Source organism: Acomys russatus, chromosome 2 (assembly GCF_903995435.1).
Source record: "Acomys russatus chromosome 2, mAcoRus1.1, whole genome shotgun sequence".
NCBI lineage: Eukaryota > Metazoa > Chordata > Mammalia > Rodentia > Muridae > Acomys > Acomys russatus.
Genome location: NC_067138.1, coordinates 78882994 through 78899977, shown reverse-complemented (window position 1 = coordinate 78899977; position 16984 = coordinate 78882994). Strand labels below are relative to the sequence as shown.

General features: G+C 39.1%; 1 protein-coding gene across 1 annotated transcript; it reads right to left on the bottom strand.

Annotated features, from left to right (window-relative positions):
- Positions 1-333: 333 nt before the first annotated feature.
- Positions 334-1557, bottom strand: LOC127207141 (uncharacterized protein C11orf24 homolog). Its single transcript, XM_051166491.1, is given in 5 exon segments — positions 334-523; positions 525-582; positions 585-1028; positions 1060-1389; positions 1392-1557. Coding segments are annotated over 5 exon segments (1188 nt in total).
- Between the last annotated feature and the right edge of the window lie 15427 nt (positions 1558-16984).

Here is a 16984-nt window from a genome sequence, read left to right as displayed (position 1 = left end):
CTCCTATCTTGTCCCTTGTTTGCAATTCTTTTTTTTTTTTTTTTTTTTTTTTTTTTGAGAACAGTCATTGCTTTTAATTCTGGTCAAGACTTCACACACCGAGGACCACGTGGGCCAGGCCCCCTCAACACTGGCCACTCCTGCATATGTGATCGTTTAAGAAAATATATGAAAAGGCATCTCTCTCATGATCATGGAGTTGATCTGACAGCAATTAAATGTGTCCAAGCATCCGGCACAGCTCTGAAATTGCACCGAGAAGATCTGGAAGCACTGAGTTTGGTCTGAGGCAATATAAAAGGCCATGGAAGAGGCCAGCCTCCTGAGGGGCCCTCACACCTCCGAGTCGGCGCACATGCCGTTGATCAGGTAGTCTACTTGTGTGTAGTTCTTCTTCTTGTAGCTCTCATAGGCTTGCAGGGCAAACATCACCAGGACTGCGATGAAGAGGGTCATCCAAAGAACAAGCACCATCAGAGGTAACATTTTGTTCACTAAGGATGGGGTTAGGGGCTCAGTGGTGCTGGCCTTGGCTGCTGAACAGGCACGCATCTGTGGTTGTCACCTTAAGGTCCCCTGAGCCCTGGGTTTTGGCCCAGTGGAGGCAGTACTGACTGCAGCTTTGGTCTCCACCTGCTCTATTGTCAGAGGTGTGCCTGGCCCACCTGGCCTACCTGTCTGCTGAGTAGGTAATTCAGGGCTTGGCTGTGTTGTGAGGGATGTGGCTTCCAGTTCAGGGCTGGGGCTGGTAGGAGGCTTCCTGGTTTGTACCTGGGTGGTGGTCACTACTGTAGGAGATACTGAAGCCACAGAACGGGTGGTGGTGGTGGTCTCTAGGGTGGTGTCTGAGGGACTAGGTGGTGATCTACCCATTGTGCTATGCACTGGCTGTTCTGGTGCCACCTGGATGGTGGTACCTTGAGATTGGACACCTGAGGTGAGTATAGGGCTAATGGTAAATGTGTTAGTGGGTGTACTTTTGGCAGGACTCAGCGTCCTTGTGGGAGGTCCACTTGTGTTTATGGTGCCTGCAGCAACAGACCTAGTATGTGTGGGTGCCTGCAGCAACTGTCCTGGTATGTGGGACCATGGTTGTCACTGTGGCTGTTCTTGGTGATGTGCTGGCATTTGTACTTGGCACTTCTGCACGTGGTGTGCTGAGAAACAGAAGCCCAGCAGTGGTGTTGGGCTGAGTCTGCCTCGCAGATGAGGGGCCTGATGACGTAGGTGGCACAAGAGTTCTGGTGGTTGTGCTATCTGTCGTACCCTCTCTGGTTATTGGAGTGCTCATGTTTGTCAAATGTGTTGTCACCACTGCTGTCACTTTGGTAGAGTTCAGGCTGGCTGTCTGGGCTCCTGTGGCCAGTGTGACAGGAGCAGGTGGCACTTGGCTGTTCGTTCTGTAGATACAGTATCAGTGCTTGGAACTGTGTCCCTGGGCATGCTTTGTTTTACTGCTTTAAGCCACATCCTGGTAGTGAGTGGCTCATCAGACACCTTATGGCTTTGAGATAAGGAGACGGAGGAAATCCAAAACAGTACCAGGGCTGTCCACATCTTGCTGCTGAGCTGGAAGCAGAGCTGCTGGTGTCTGAGCTCCTCAGGCTATCAACAGTTGCCCTCCACTGGGCCTGGAGATCAGAGGCAGTGGCTCAGTGTAGACTAGGAGGCCGGGCTGAGGTCTTTCTTGGGCAGCTGTGGGCTTGACATCCTGTACTTGTCGTATTAAGTCTGGCTTTGTGGGTAAGAGTGACTTGGAAGGGCACTCCCAGGCCATGGCATTCTCTGAGACACATGTAGGACAGAGGCAGATGCTCCTCTGTGGTGTCAGACACACCCGAGAGTAGCAGGCCTGTGGCCCTTGCATCGCAGAGGAGCGTAGTCACTTCAGGGAGTCAGCCCTGCGTGGGGACGTGGATTGCAGAGAAACCCAGTTAGCTCTTATTTGCAATTCTTGTGTCTATTCTATTTGTCCTTCTGAGTGAGAATTTAGCATTCTCCCTAGAGTCCTTCATGTTATGTATTTTCTATAGGTCTGTGTATTGTAATGTGGTTTTTCTTAATTATGTGGCTAATATCTGCTTACAAGTGAGTATATATCATGCATGTCTTTTTGGCTATGGGTTATCTCACCCAGCATGATCATTTCTAGTTCCCTGCATTTGTCTGCAAATTGTATGATTTCCTCATTTTTTTGTAGCTGATTTGTATTTCATTGTGTAAACGTACCCAGTTTCTTTATTAATTTTTTGGTTGAGGGGTACAGGCTGTTTCCAGCTTCTGGCTATGATGAATAAACCTATTATAAACCTAGTTGAGTAAGTGCCCTTGTTGTACAGTGGAGTTTCTTTTGGGTATATCAGGAGTGGTATAACTGGGACTCAAGGTAGAGTTATTTCCAATTTTCTGGGGAAACACAAGATCGCTTTCCAAAATGGTTGCACTCCCACCAGCAAAGGAGGACTGATTCCTTTTCTTCAAGTCCTTGCCAGCATGTGCTGTCACTTGAGTTTATTTTATTTATTTATTTTTTTTTAATCTTAGCCATTCTGAGAGTTGTAAGGTGGAATCTCAGAGTTTTGATTTGCATTTCCCTGATGACTAGGGACAAGGAATATTTCTTTAAGTGTTTCTCAGCCTTTTCATATTCCTCTGCTAAGAATTCTCTGTTTAGTTCTGTACCACATTTTTAAATTGTTTATTTGGTTTGATAGTATTTAATTTCTTGAGTTCTTTATATATTTTGGATATTAGTCCTCTGTCAGGTATAGGGTTGGTGAAGATCTTTTCCCAGTCTGTAGGCTTTTGTTTTGTTCTTCTGGTAGTGTCCTTTGCCTTTCAGAAGCTTTTCAGTTTAATGAACTCCAACTTATTAATTGTTGATCTTAGAGCCTGAACTATTCATGTTCTGTTATTGTCTTCTGTGACAATAAACTCAAGGCTTTTCCCCACTTTTTCTTCTAACAGATTTAGTGTGTCTGGTTTTATGTTGAGTTATTTAATCCATCTGGACTTGAGTTCTGTGTAGGGTGATAAATAAGGGTCAATTTGCATTTTTCTACATGTAGACATACATTTGTTGAAGATGCTTCATTTTTTTCCATTGTATGAATATGCCTTCTTTGTTCAAAATAAAGTGTGTGTGTGTGTGTGTGTGTGTGTGTGTGTGTGTGTGTGTGTGTGTGTGTTTATTTCTGGGTCTTTGATTTGATTCCGTCGATCCACCTGTCTGTTTTAATGCCAGTACCATGCCGTTTTTATTATGGTTGCGTTGATGTACAGCTTGAAATCAGAGATGGAGATACCTTCAGATCTTTTATTGTATGGGATTATTTTAGCTACTCAGGTTTTTTTCCATATGAAGTTGGGAATTGTTCTTTTAAGATCTGTAAATAATTGGGTTGGCGTTTTTGTGGGAATAGCAGTAAATCTATAGATTGCTTTTGGTAAAATGACCATTTTTACTGTTAATCCTACCAATCCATGAGCATAGGAGTAATTTCCATCTTCTGATATCTTATTCAATTTCTTTCTTCAGAGACTTGAAGTTTTTTCTTCATACAAGTCTTTTACTTGCTTGTTTAGAGTTACACCAAGACACTATGTTTTGTGGCTATTGTGAAGGGTGTTGCTTCCCTAATTTCTTTCTCAGCCTGTATGTCTTTGGTATAAAGGTGGACTACTGATTTTTTTTAGTTGATTTTGTATCCAGCCACTTTGCTAAAAAGTTTATCAACTGTAGGAGTTCCTTGATAGAATTTGTGGGTTGCTTATGATCAGATCATCTGCAAATAGTGATACTTTGGCTTCTTCCTTTCCAATTTGTATTCCCTTAATCTCCTTTAGCTGTCTTATTGCTCTATCTAGGACTTCAAGTACTGTATTGAAGAGATATGGAGAGAGTGGACAGCCTTGTATTCAGAGGAGTTGATTTAAGTTTCTCTCTATTTAGTTTGGTGTTGGCTACAGTCTTGTTATTTATTGCCTTTACTATGGCTAGGTATGTGCCTTGCACCACCAATCTCTCCAAGGCTGCATTTTATCAAATGCTTTTTCAGCCTAAGGAAATGACCATGTGTGTTTTTCTTTCAGTTTTTTAATATTGTGGATTACATTCATGGATTTCTATTATATTGGACCACCCCATATGCTTGGGATGAAGCCTACGTGGTCATGGTGGATGATATTTTTAATGTGTTCTCAGATTTAGTGTACAAGTATTTTATTGAGTATTTTTACTTCAATGTTCATATGAGAAATTGGTCTGAAATTCTCTCTTTGTTAGGTATTTGTGTACATTAGGTATCAAGGTGACTGTGGCCTCATAAAATGCTTCTGGTGATGTTCTTTCTGTTTTTATTTTGTGGAATAGTTAGAATAGTATTGGTATTAGTTATTCTTTGGATGTCTGGCAGAATTCTGTGGTAAATCCTTCTGACCCTGGGCTTTATTTGGCTAGAAGATTTTGATGACTGTTTCTATTTCGTTAGAAGATATGGTACTATTTAATTTGTTTGCCTAACCCTGATTCAAATTTGGTAAGTGGTATCTATCAAGAAAAATTTCCATTTCATTTAGATTTTTTAAAATTTTGTGGCATATAGGCTTTTGAAATAAGACCTAATGGTTCTTTAGATTTCCTCAGTGTCTGTCATTATGTCTTCTTTTCATTTCTGATTTTGCTTGTTTAATATTTTTCCTCTGGCTTTTAGTTAATTTGGCTAAGGGTTTTTCTATCATGTTGGTTTTCTCAATGAACCAGCTCTTTGGTTTGTTGATTCTTTCAATTGTTTTCTTTGTTTCTAATTTACTGATTTCAGCCTTGAACTTGATGATTTCCTGCTGTCTACTACTCTTTGGTAGTACTGCTAGATCTAGAACAACTACTGCTTCCTGTTCTAAATCTTTCAGGTGTGCTGTTAAGTTGCTAGTATGGTTTCTCTCCAATTTCTTTATGAAGGTGCTTGGTGCTAAGAACTTTCCTTTTAGCACTGCTTTCATTGTATCCCATAAGTTTGGGTATGCTGCCCCTTCATTTTGATTGAATTCTAGAAAATCTTTCATTTCTTTTTTATTTAATCTCTGAGCCAGACATTATTGAATAGGGAGTTGTTCAGTTTCTATAGGTTTCTAGGCTTTCTGTTGTTTATGCTGATGCTGAGCTCCAGCTTTAGTCCATGGAAGCCTGGTAAGATGCAATGGGTTGGTTCAAACTTCTTGTATCTGTTGATGTTTGCTTTGTGGCCATGTATATGGTCAATTTTGGAGAAGGTCCATGAGATGCTGAGAAGAAGGTATATCCTTTTTTGTTTTGGTGAAATGTTCTGTAAATATCTGTTAAGTGCATTTGATTCATGACATCTATTAGTTTCATTATTTCTCCATTTAGTTACTGTGTCAATGATCTGTCTATTGGTGAGAATGGGGTGTTGAAGTTTCTCACTATTAATGTGTGTGGTTCAATGTGTGATTTAAGCTTTAGTAATATTTCTGTATGAATGTGGGCGCTTCTGAATTTGGGGCATAGATATTAAGGACTGTGATGTCTTCTTGTCGTATTTTTCCTTGGATGTATATGAATTGTCCTTCTCCATCTCTTTTTCTTAGTTTTGGTTGAGAGTCTATTTTATTAGATATTAGAATGGCTACTTCAGTTTTCATCATGGGTCCACCTTCTTGGAATAAACTTTTCTAGCACTTTACTCCGAGGTAACGTTTATTTTATTGCTGAGGTGTGTTTCTTGTATGTAGCAGAATGATGGGTCCTGATTTCAAATTCATTCTGTTAGCCTATGTTTTTTTTTTATTGGGGAGTTGAGGACATTGATATTGGGAGATATTAATTTCCAGTGGTTGTCAATTCCTGTTATTTTGATGTTGTTGGTGGTAGTCATTTAAGTGTGTGCTTTCTTTGTTTTGGTTTTGTGGACATGTGGTTATTTCTTTCTTTCTTTCTTTTTTTTCTGTTTTTTCTTTTTTTATTCTTGTTACATCTCAATAGTTATCCCATCCCTTGTATCCTCTCATTCTTCCCTCCCTCCCATTTTCCCATTATTCCACTCCCCTATGACTATTCCTGAGGGGGATTACCTCCCCCTGTATATGCTCATAGGGTATCAAGTCTCTTCTTAGTAACCTGCTGTCCTTCCTCTGAGTGCCACCAGGTCTCCCCCTCCAGGGGATGTGGTCAAATGTGAGGCACCAGAGTATGTGAGAAAGTTATATCCCACTCTCCACTCAACTGTGGAGAATGTTCTGACCATTGGCTAGATCTGGGTAGGGGTTTAAAGTTTACTGCCTGTATTGTCCTTGGCTGGTGTCTTAGTTTGAGCGGGACCCCTGGGCCCAAATCTGCCTATCATAATGTTCTACTTGAAGGTTTCTAGAACCCTCTGGATCCTTCTACTTTGCTATTCTCCCATGCTTCTCTCATCTAGAGTCCCAATAGGATGTCCTCCCCTCTGTCCCAGTTTCCTGGTAAGTGAAGGCTTTCGTGGGACATGCCCCTTGGGCTAGTATGCAGATATAAGTGAGTATATGCCATTTGATTCTTTCTGCTTCTGGGTTAACTCACTCATTATGATCATTTCTAGCTCAATCCATTTATCCACAAATTTCGGGAATTCCTTGTTTTCAATAGCTGAGTAGTATTCCATAGTGTATATGTACCACAGTTTCTTTATCCATTCTTCTACTGAGGGACACTTAGGCTGTTTCCATGTTCTGGCTATTATGAATAAGGCTGCTATGAACATGGTTGAGCAAATTTTCTTGTTGTGTGCTGGAGCATCTTCTGGGTATCCAAGGAGTGGAATAGCTGGGTCTTGAGGAAACCCTATTCCCGTTTTTCTGAGATAGCACCAGATAGATTTCCAAAGTGGCTGTATTAGTTTGCATTCCCACCAGCAACGAAGGAGTGTTCCTCTCTCCCCACATCCTCGCCAGCATGTGGTGTCACTTGAATTTTTTATCTTAGCTATTCTGATGGGTGTAAGATGGAATCTCAGAGTTGTTTTGATTTGCATTTCCCTGATGACTAAGGAGGTTGAGCATTTCTTTAACTGTGGATAGGTACTGTTTAAACTTGTTTTTGTTATGGCATATCTTGTTTTCTCCATCTATGGTGATTGAAAAATTTTCCGGGTATAGTAGTCTGGACTGACATCTGTCATCTTTTAGTGTGTGCATAACATCTGGCCAGGTCCTTTGGATTTCATATTCTTTGTTGAGAGGTCAGGTTTAATTTTTTTTTGTCAGGTGTAAATTTGACAGATTTAATTTCATATGTGATATTGCCTGTCCCCCTTACAGCTTTTAATATTCTTTCTTTGGTCTCTATAGTTAGTGTTTTGATTATTTACGTAGTGTCAGGATTTTCTTTTTGGTCCAATCTATTTGGGGTTATTTAAGGTCCTTATAGGCTTCTTTCATTAGGTTCAGGAAATTTTTTTCTATGATTTTATTGGAAATATTTTTGAGCCTTGGAGATGGGCTTCTTCACCTTCTATTCCTATTATTCTTAGGTTAGTTATTTTCATAGTGTCCCAGATTTCTTGGATATTTTGTGTCATAGACTTTTTAGTTTTAACATTTCTTTGACTGATGTAATGCTTATCTTTTCAAAAAGTCAACTATTTGTTTCATTGATTGTAATTTTTTGTCATTTTATTAGTTTCTGCCTTGATATTAATATTTATTTTTTCACTTACTGGACAGAGTTTGGTTTGTTCTTTTTCCAGGGACTTAAAGTGTATCATTGTTTACTTGCAATGTCTTTGATTTATAGATGTATAATATTTTCTACTCAGACTGCATTCATTCATTGTACCATACATGTTTAATATGTTGTATTTTCAAATAATTAAATATGAGATTTTTTAATTTTTCTTTTTTATATCTTTAAGAATCATTTCTGGGATTAGAACATGGCCACGTCATTCAAATACATTTCAGCCGACTTTTCTTTTTTGATGACGTTCTTTATTGTTTCAACCTGACTATCCGCGAACTCAGTATGTACACTACTTTGGTATTTAATTCAGAGATCTACTTATCTCTGCTTCTCAAATGCTGGGATTAAGGCATGTACCACCAAGCCGTGCTTTAAGATTTTCTTTAATTGCTTTCCACAAGTTGGAAGCTTGGCTGCATGGAGTCTTGTCCTGAGATCACCACTGCCTTCCATGTTTCTAGTAGGATAGTCCTTTAGGCCATACTTAGTGTCCAGTTGATCCCCCAGTCCAATATTCTGACTTGTTCTATATTCTTCCAAAAAAAAAGCATGGCCATGTGTTTTATGTTCATCGAAATAAATGCATCATAGCAGTACCATAGTCCCTGATACCAAATTCTGTCTTAGTCAGTGCTCTATTGTTAGGAAGAGACACTATGACATGACACTTCCTATACAGGAAAGAATTTAATTGGGGGTCATACTTAGTTTCATGGTGTTAGGCAGGGAAGCATGAAGGCAAATGTAGTGCTGCAGAGTTAGCTGAGAATTCTACATCCAGATTGATAAGTAAAAGGGAGAAGGAGAAACCACCTTACTTAAGCATTTGAACCACCAAAGCCCACCAGCAATGGCATACTTCCTCTAACATAATCATATCTCCTTATCCCTGTCAAGTAGTTTAACTCTCTAATGAGCAAGCGTTCAAATCTATGAGGCTGTGAGAGGCTGTTCTTATTTAAATAACCACACTTGCTTTGTGTCCTAATATCTGATCTATTTTAGGCAAAATTTCTCTAGGGTTTAGGTGGAATATTGTTTACATATGTGCTAAGTTAATTTGATCTACGATTGTTTTTTATTCACATATTTCTCTGTATTTTGGGGAAGAAATACAAACTGGATGGTGCACTGTGTTCAAATCATGGTCTACTATTGTACTAGGGTTAACCTGTGACTGTACATCTAATAGTATTTCTTTGATGACATTAGGTGCATTTGTTGTGGGAGTATGTAGTTAGACTTATAAAAGCCTCTTGATTAATTACTTCCTTAAACAGTACATCTGAAGGTTTATTTTGTTGAATGTTAGAACAGTGACACCTGTTTGTTTCCTAGGTCTATTTGTTTGAAATACCACTTTAAAAAAGTCTTTTAATCCTATGGTAGTGTATGTATTTTTGTGGACTAGTATGTTCCTTTTGATTGGCGACTTAAGAGCAACAACAATCCAACTTCTTGTAGAGAGATGTGTTCCAATATTTACCATTTTGTTGCCTTTTTAGTGTTTTGTTTCATTACTATTCTAGCTTTACTTATTCTTTCCTATGTCCTCATACATGACTTTTCTCAACAATTCAGATTACTTCACTTATCTTTCATAGAGCTACTTTAGTAGTTATAAGTTACTTGAGTTTATTTATCATGGTATTTTCTTCAGTTATGATAGTTGTTTTGCTGAGTGGAGTAGTTATCTTTCAGCACTTGAAATATGTCATTAAAAGCCATTCTGTTCTTTAACGTTTCAGTTAAATGGCCTGCTGTTATTTTAATGAACATGCCTTCATGTGAGACTTGGTGTTTCTCTCTTGCTACTTTCAATATACTGTATTTGTATTTGTTCTGTATATTTAGTGTTTTAACTCTAACATGGTGAAAGGGTAACACTTTTATGGTCTTGTCTGTTTGGCAAATGTTTCCTGTATTTGGAAAGGCATCCTTTTCCTAACTCTGGGCATTTGCTCTTATGATTTCTTTGAAAATATTTCTTTATCTTTATAAGGGGAGCCTTCTTTTTTATTGATGATATCATTTTCTTGTCAATTCCCACTGGCAACTTCTTGATTTGTTATTACTTTATCCTAATTGATGGTTCTAATTCACAATGTTGTCTTTAGGCCCAGATTTTCTACCATCTCTTTTTTATTTATTTAATGCATATGACTGTTTTATACCTGGAGGCCAAAAGAGGGCACCAAATCTCATTATAGATGGTTGTGAGCTACCCTGTGGTTCCTGGGAATTGAACTCAGGTCCTCTGGACGAGCAGGTGGTGCTCTTAACCACTGAGCAATCTTTCCAGCCCTTTTTATCATCTCTTAATGCACTATGTTGATGTCATTTTCCACAGAGCTTTTTATTTGACTTGGTTTTAGTTCCAGCACTTCAGACTTGTCTTTCTTCAGTGTTTCTCTTTGTTGAATTACTTTTTCTTGTCTTGTATCCTCTTCTTAATCTCATTCATCTGTTTGTAGTTTTGAAAGGAACTTATTTTCACTTTGATGTCTTTGAACATATTTATAACCATTCGTTTAGTTCTATGTCTAGGGTTTTATCAAATTCAATATGATTGGGATTAGCAAGTTATGGAGTTGTGCTGCCTTGACTTGGAGGATTATTTTTTTGTTACTACATTAAACATTTTAATTTGGTGTTGTTTCATGCTCATTTTCACTTTTTATCACCTATACATTTTTAGCTAAGTTTTTGAAATATTTAAGTAGAATTTTGATATGGTAGAGTTGAAGTGCATAGCTCCAAAATATTTTCTTAATCCAAGAGCTTAGAGTACTTTCTACAAAGTTTACATTATAATACTCTATTCAAACTATTCAACTATGAGAACAACCACAACTTCTGGATATTACCGCTAATTTCAGGCTCATTATGTACTGGTTTATATTTTAGAACACATATTTTAAGATTCATTTAACACAGACAATGTTGCTTTTTATTTCTGGGTAATATTCCAGTCTTTGCCAATATCTGAATCATTTATTCATTCAGAACTTATGGATATTTGCTGGCTTTTATTAAAAAAAGGCTGATGAAAATATTTATGTATAATTTTTTAAGATGACATTAAATTTATTTTATTTGAGAACATACGAGTCAGGGACAGAACTGGTATGATAAATATATGTATACACATATAAGTTATATATCATGTTTATCTATTATATCATATATTTGATTTTATATTTAAATAAATTATCAAATTATCTTATTTTAAAATAGTAACAACAGCTGAATCACCCCAGGAGTCCTGTAGTTGCTTAGTACTTGCAGCTGGGTACATCAGGAGTCAGAGTAGTACCACGATGACTGCTTCTCACTGGAGAGGTTGAGAGCCTGCTAGTTATTCAAGTCATAAGGATGGGGGCCTCAGCAGTCCCAATCTGGTGCCAAAGGCCTGGAGGGTTCCTGGGGAAGGACTGGTCCTCAGACAGTGATGGAAGCCTAGAAATCCTGGTTCTGACAGCAGTGAAGGAACCAGTAGCAGCAGCAGCCGCCACAGGATAAATGGACTGGACAGAAAGAAGGAAGCCAAATGAACAAAAGGTAAATACTCTCCTCCTGCCCTGTTTATCTGAGCTGCTACCTGAAGATACTGCCCATACTTGAGGTGTGTCTCCCCATATAATTAAGACAATTTCTCCAGTGAGGCTCATTACTCAGGGGAGTTTAATTTGTGGTCATTAATACTAATACAACCATTGAGTAAATAACTATGAGAAGACAGGATATATACTGAGGCATGTTGAATTACTAAAGAAGCAGCATACTCATTCCCAATGTGTGCCGTGTTAACCTTGTGAAATTTTAGACATTATAGTAGCTGTACAGAAATTACTTTTTAAATCTACTTTTATAACTGATGGATAAATAGATTCCAAGATTCTTGTGGAGCTGTGTGCAAAAGCAATTGCCCTTCTAGAAATACAATGTGAAGGTTTCCTTATCACTCTTAGGTACAGAGAGGTTTATGAAACAAGACACAATATTTGCTAAATGTAAAAACAAAAGAAGATATATTGGAATATGTTAAATCTAAGAAATTCCTTCCATATAAAACTCTTAAGGAAAATTGAAGTACACTAAAAATGAGCAAACCAGTTAATTAAAAAGGCCTCATTGCATAAGAAATACTTGGTGGGGTTTAGAACTATTCTGTATTTAGCATGTGGAGGTACAGAAGGCTATGCAAGAATCAAATTCATCAAGATCTACCCTCTAGCTAGATCTGGGTTTGTGTATAATCTTAAATAAAATTGATTAAGGAGGAAAGTCAATAATGTCTGCACCAAGGGAATGGAGTTTTTCAACTACTTTATTGAAAGCCTTTATAAGAAATGAAAGTTTTATTTCTGCAATTTCAATGGCCTGGGACACTGTTGGCCAGTAGTATTTCTTGAGACTTCTTTGGTTTCATTTATGTTGATCTGTGAACCTTCTCACCTTTCTAATATGTTTTCAAATGGTCACTGGCTTCAAAACTGAACTGTACCTTTGTGCATTCTTGGGATTTGGCTCTAGCCATGGAGGACTGCCAAGAGTAGTCTTTGTTTCTGAACTACACTCCTCAGCTCCTATTTCTGATATGATTGCTAAAGTTTGCCAATATTTTTAAATTTTAACTGCTAGAGTTCTTTTTATGCTATATATAAAAAACATGGCTTGTATTCACCTAGGAAAACACTGGGGGAAATTCCTACCTGTATCATTTCCCAGACTCTGGCTGATTTACATGCTACCATATCTAGGCCTGGGATACTTCATCAATAAGCACAGATGATGAAAATGACTTTCTACTTTTACTTTTGTGCAAAAGGAAATGAAGTAACTCATTCAGATTCTTTAGCATAGTCCACTGCCTTCCCAGAGAAATGTTCGGAAGAAACCCGAGTAGCCTGGTTTTAATCTCTTCTTGCCCTTTGTTTCCCACTGTTCTCCTTTCATCTAGTGTGTTCTGTTTTTTAGCCTCCTATTCTTGTTTACTTTATTCCTCTTACTCATTTAATAGTCTATACCTGCTGAGTATACACACATGCATATGTGTACATGTGCATATATGTATATCCCCATGTACACAATGAAAGCTAACATTATAATGCTCACGTATCCACATAGTAGCCATTAAATCTCAACATAAATTTGACCTCTCTGAAGAAAGTCAGTTGTGAGCTCTCATCTTTAGGATTTTTTTTTAAACATGGTATCATCTTCTTTGTGCCTTATCTTTATAAATATATTTCCCCCAGCAATGGGCAAATACACCATGTTGATGGTGGTGTTCTTATACCATCCAGGGGCAGAGCAGGTGGCAGTCTTTTGCTCATCCAAGCTTGATTCCTGGCTTGGGGGCCTTCTGCATAGGACTCATAAAAGTTAATCAAATCAAATCAAAACCAGGCACTTCAGAGTGGGAAAACAAAGAGAGCCAGAGACCTGTGGACTGCCATGCCACACACAGACCTGCTTTCCAGTGCCCGACATGGGCAGGTCATAGATACCTGCTTGCCACCACACAAGGAAGAACAGATGGAAGATTTCACCCAGGGACCTTCCAGCTGTGTGGCCAGCTTTCAGTGAGAGTCAAAACAGTGTGTGAGTATCTGGTGCTCAGATGGAAGAGAAAATGAAGTGGAGCAGCTTCAGCATTACAAAGAGAGATAGAGCTGTAGACTCAAGGGTGGAGAGGGGTAGCCTGTTTAGAGCCCTTCTACCTGAGGCCATGGTGAGGTCTGAGCTGACAGCCATGTCTGAGTCTGCGGCTACATATTACTACTTGAAAATAGAGGGATATCCTTGGTTGGGCCAACCACGGGGATCATGCGGATGTCCAGGGACTGTGCATAATTGACTGGCCTTGGTCCCTCATTGGATGTGGCACTCTGGAGAGCTGGCCCCATCTCTCCCTAGTGGCAGCACTCAGGAGAGTGGTTCCTGCACCTCATGCAGGCAGCACAATGGAGCTAGTCCTAGCTGCAGTGTTGTGGGTGAGAGGCCCTGAGGGTCTAACTGTGGGAGACGTGAGACCACTACTTGTCTGCCATGGGATGGCACAGGCAGGACATGGCACAGGAAAGCTGACCCCATCATTTGTCTAGCAAAGGTCATACCCTCCCCTATTTCCTTCCCACATGCAATAACCGGGAAAACTGGCCCTGGAGTCATGAGAACTGGAGAGCTAGCTATCCCTGCCCCCTCATTGGCTGTAGCACTCAGGAGAGTGGGCCTTGTACCTTGCCTGGGAATCACAGTGGAGCTGGCCTTATTGTCAAAGGCATGGGTGAACTAGCCTAGAGGGTGTGAGAGTGTGAGAACTGGCTCAGCTCCTCACTGTCTGCAGCACTCGGCAGAGTGGGCCCTGCACCTTGACACATTACAATAAACATTTGTAAGTGAAGATGTGTGGCCAGAGGGATATATATATGAATATATATAATGTTGATAAGAGGGGACAAGGAGATGAGTGTCACTGGGGTGCATGATATAAAATTCACAAAAAATCAATAGATAGATTAAAATAAACAAATTAAAGAGTCACAGAGACTATCTTCATGCTACAAAATGTTTTAAGAGTTAATTTATCTATTTGTCTGAGTATATGTCAGTGAAGGCAAACACAAACGAGTGTTGAAGGACAGTTTTATAGAACAAATTCTTGACTTCCTGCTTGTAGAGGCAGGGCCTCACTTGTTTCTGATGCCATGATGTACACTCTACAGTATGAAGCCTATTTTGACATAAGATTACAGACCTTCAATTATTATTGTTCTGTCTTCAAATTGTGGATCAATTCTCTACATAATAAAACTGAGCTGCAAGAATCCATTTGAATTTGTCTGTTTCACAGATATTTCCAAAGGGGCTAGAATGGTGAACGGTGAACTTATACTTAAAGTTTGAATAAACAATATGAGAAAATATTATTTTTTGTTTTCTTTTTAAATATTTTATTAATTTATTCATATTAAATCTCAATTGTTATCCCATCCCTTGTAGCCTCCCATTCCTCCCTCCCTCCTGGTTTCCCCCTACTTGCCTCCTCTATGACTGTGACTGAGGGGGACCTCCTCCCCCGTATATGGGGCACCAGAGTTTGTGTGAAAGTCAGTCCCCACTCTCCACTCAACTGTGGAGAATGTCCTGTACATTGGCTAGATCTGAGTAGGAGTTCGAAGTTTACTGCACATATTGTTCTTTGTTGGTGTCATAGTTTGAGCAGGACCCCCAGGCCCAGATCTGCCCACCATAATGTTCTTCTTGTAGGTTTCTAGGACCCTGTGGATCCTTCTATTTCCCCATTCTCCCATGCTTCTCTCACCTAGAGTCCCAACAAGATGTCCTCCCTTCTGTCCTACTTTCCTGGTAAGAGAACACTTTCATAGGACATGCCCCTTGGGCTAGTGTCCAGATATAAGTGAGTATATACCATTTGACTCTTTCTGCTTCTGGGTTGACTCACTCATTATGATCATTTCTAGTTCAATCCATTTGTCCACAAATTTCGGGAATTCCTTGTTTTTAATAGCTGAGTAGTATTCCATAGTGTAAATGTACCACAGTTTCTTTATCCATTCTTCAACTGACGGACATTTAGTTGTTTCCAGGTTCTGCCTATTACAAATAAGGCTGCTATGAACATGGTTGAGCATATGTCCTGGTTATGTGCTGGAGCATCTTTTGGGTATATTCCAAGGAGTGGAATAGCTGGATCTTGAGGAAGCCTTATTCCCAGTTTTCTGAGATGGCCCCAGATAGATTTCCAAAGTGGCTGTACTAGTTCGCATTCCCACCAGAAATGAAGGAGTGTTCCTCTTTCTCCACATCCTCACCAGCTTGTGGTGTTGCTTGAATTTTTGATCATAGCCATTCTAACTCTTGAAACATAGTTTAATGGATCATTTTACTAAAATCTTGGAAGACAGCGCAGAGAATTATGCAAACTCTGGAGGTTAAGCAAGATGTTTCTGTGGGGATCAATATTAGCAATTGAGCTAGTGATTATTCTTGTGATATTTTGAAAAAGAATGTTGCTACTTTCTACCTATGTCTTAACAAAATTCTTTAGGCTAAATTGAAAATTAATGGACTAATTTCTTTAGTGGAGATTTGAAGACAGTCTAATGTTGACGCTGTAATATGATTATTACTAATTGCTCTTATCTAGGTTTACAATGAAAAAGAGAATGCAGAGAATAAATAAAAAGGTACAGTTTGAGGAGAAAATACTCCAAGAAATTTATTGTCAGAGCCAAGGGTTATATTGAAAGAGATAAGATAATCAGGCAAGGCTGGAATAAAAGGAGGGCCGTCCTCAGTTCAAGATCTCACTACCTCTAAATTTCAAACTCGTGACAAAAAAAGGCCTAAGGTTCTTCCTGTTCCAGGAAATAACAAATTAAAATTTGCGAATGTAGTGGCCTAAGCTCTACCTTTAGCAGTAGGGTGAATTTGGGATTGTCACCCACTGAGTACTGGCTATAGAGTTGTGAAGGATACTAGAATAAAAATGTTTGTGGAATCTGTGTCCACATTTAATAAGTAGTGTGGAGGCAAAGTGGGTGGTAGGAAAGTCCTATATTGGTCCTTATGTGAAGCTCTGAAAGTGAATCCTGAATTGCATTATATATCCAAATATGTTTTGTTAAGATTGAAAATGAAGCCATTCAAGCTCTTTGAAATAAGACATGGTGTCTTATTTGGAATAATTTGGAATTTTCTCTGCCATGTTTCAGTCTTTCTTTGTTCAGCATTTTCTCAGTATGCCCCTATTTCTTTTTTTTTTTGGAGTGGTAATGGATATTCTGTGCCATTTTAAATTAGACATATACAATTTTCTTTTTGATTTTATAAGATGTTGCAATAAAGAGTTTGCCCTAAGTCTCAAAAGAGACATAGACTTTTTTAAAATTTTATTAATTTATTTATATTACATCTTGATTGTTAGCCCTTCCCCTGTTTCCTCCATTCTTCCCTCCCTCCCACATCCCTCCTTCTCCCCTCCCCTATGTCTGTGATTGAGGGAGACCTCCTCCCCCTATATATGCTCTTAGAATATCGAGTCTCTTTTTGGTAACTTGCTATCCTTCTTCTGAGTGCCGCCAGGCCTCCCCATCCAGGGGACGTGGTCAGAAAAGGGGCACTAGAGTTCGTGTGAGAGTCAGATCTCACTCTCCACTCAACGTTGGGGAACATCATGCTCATCGACTTTTAAACAGTGTGGAGAGTGCAAAAAACTTAAGG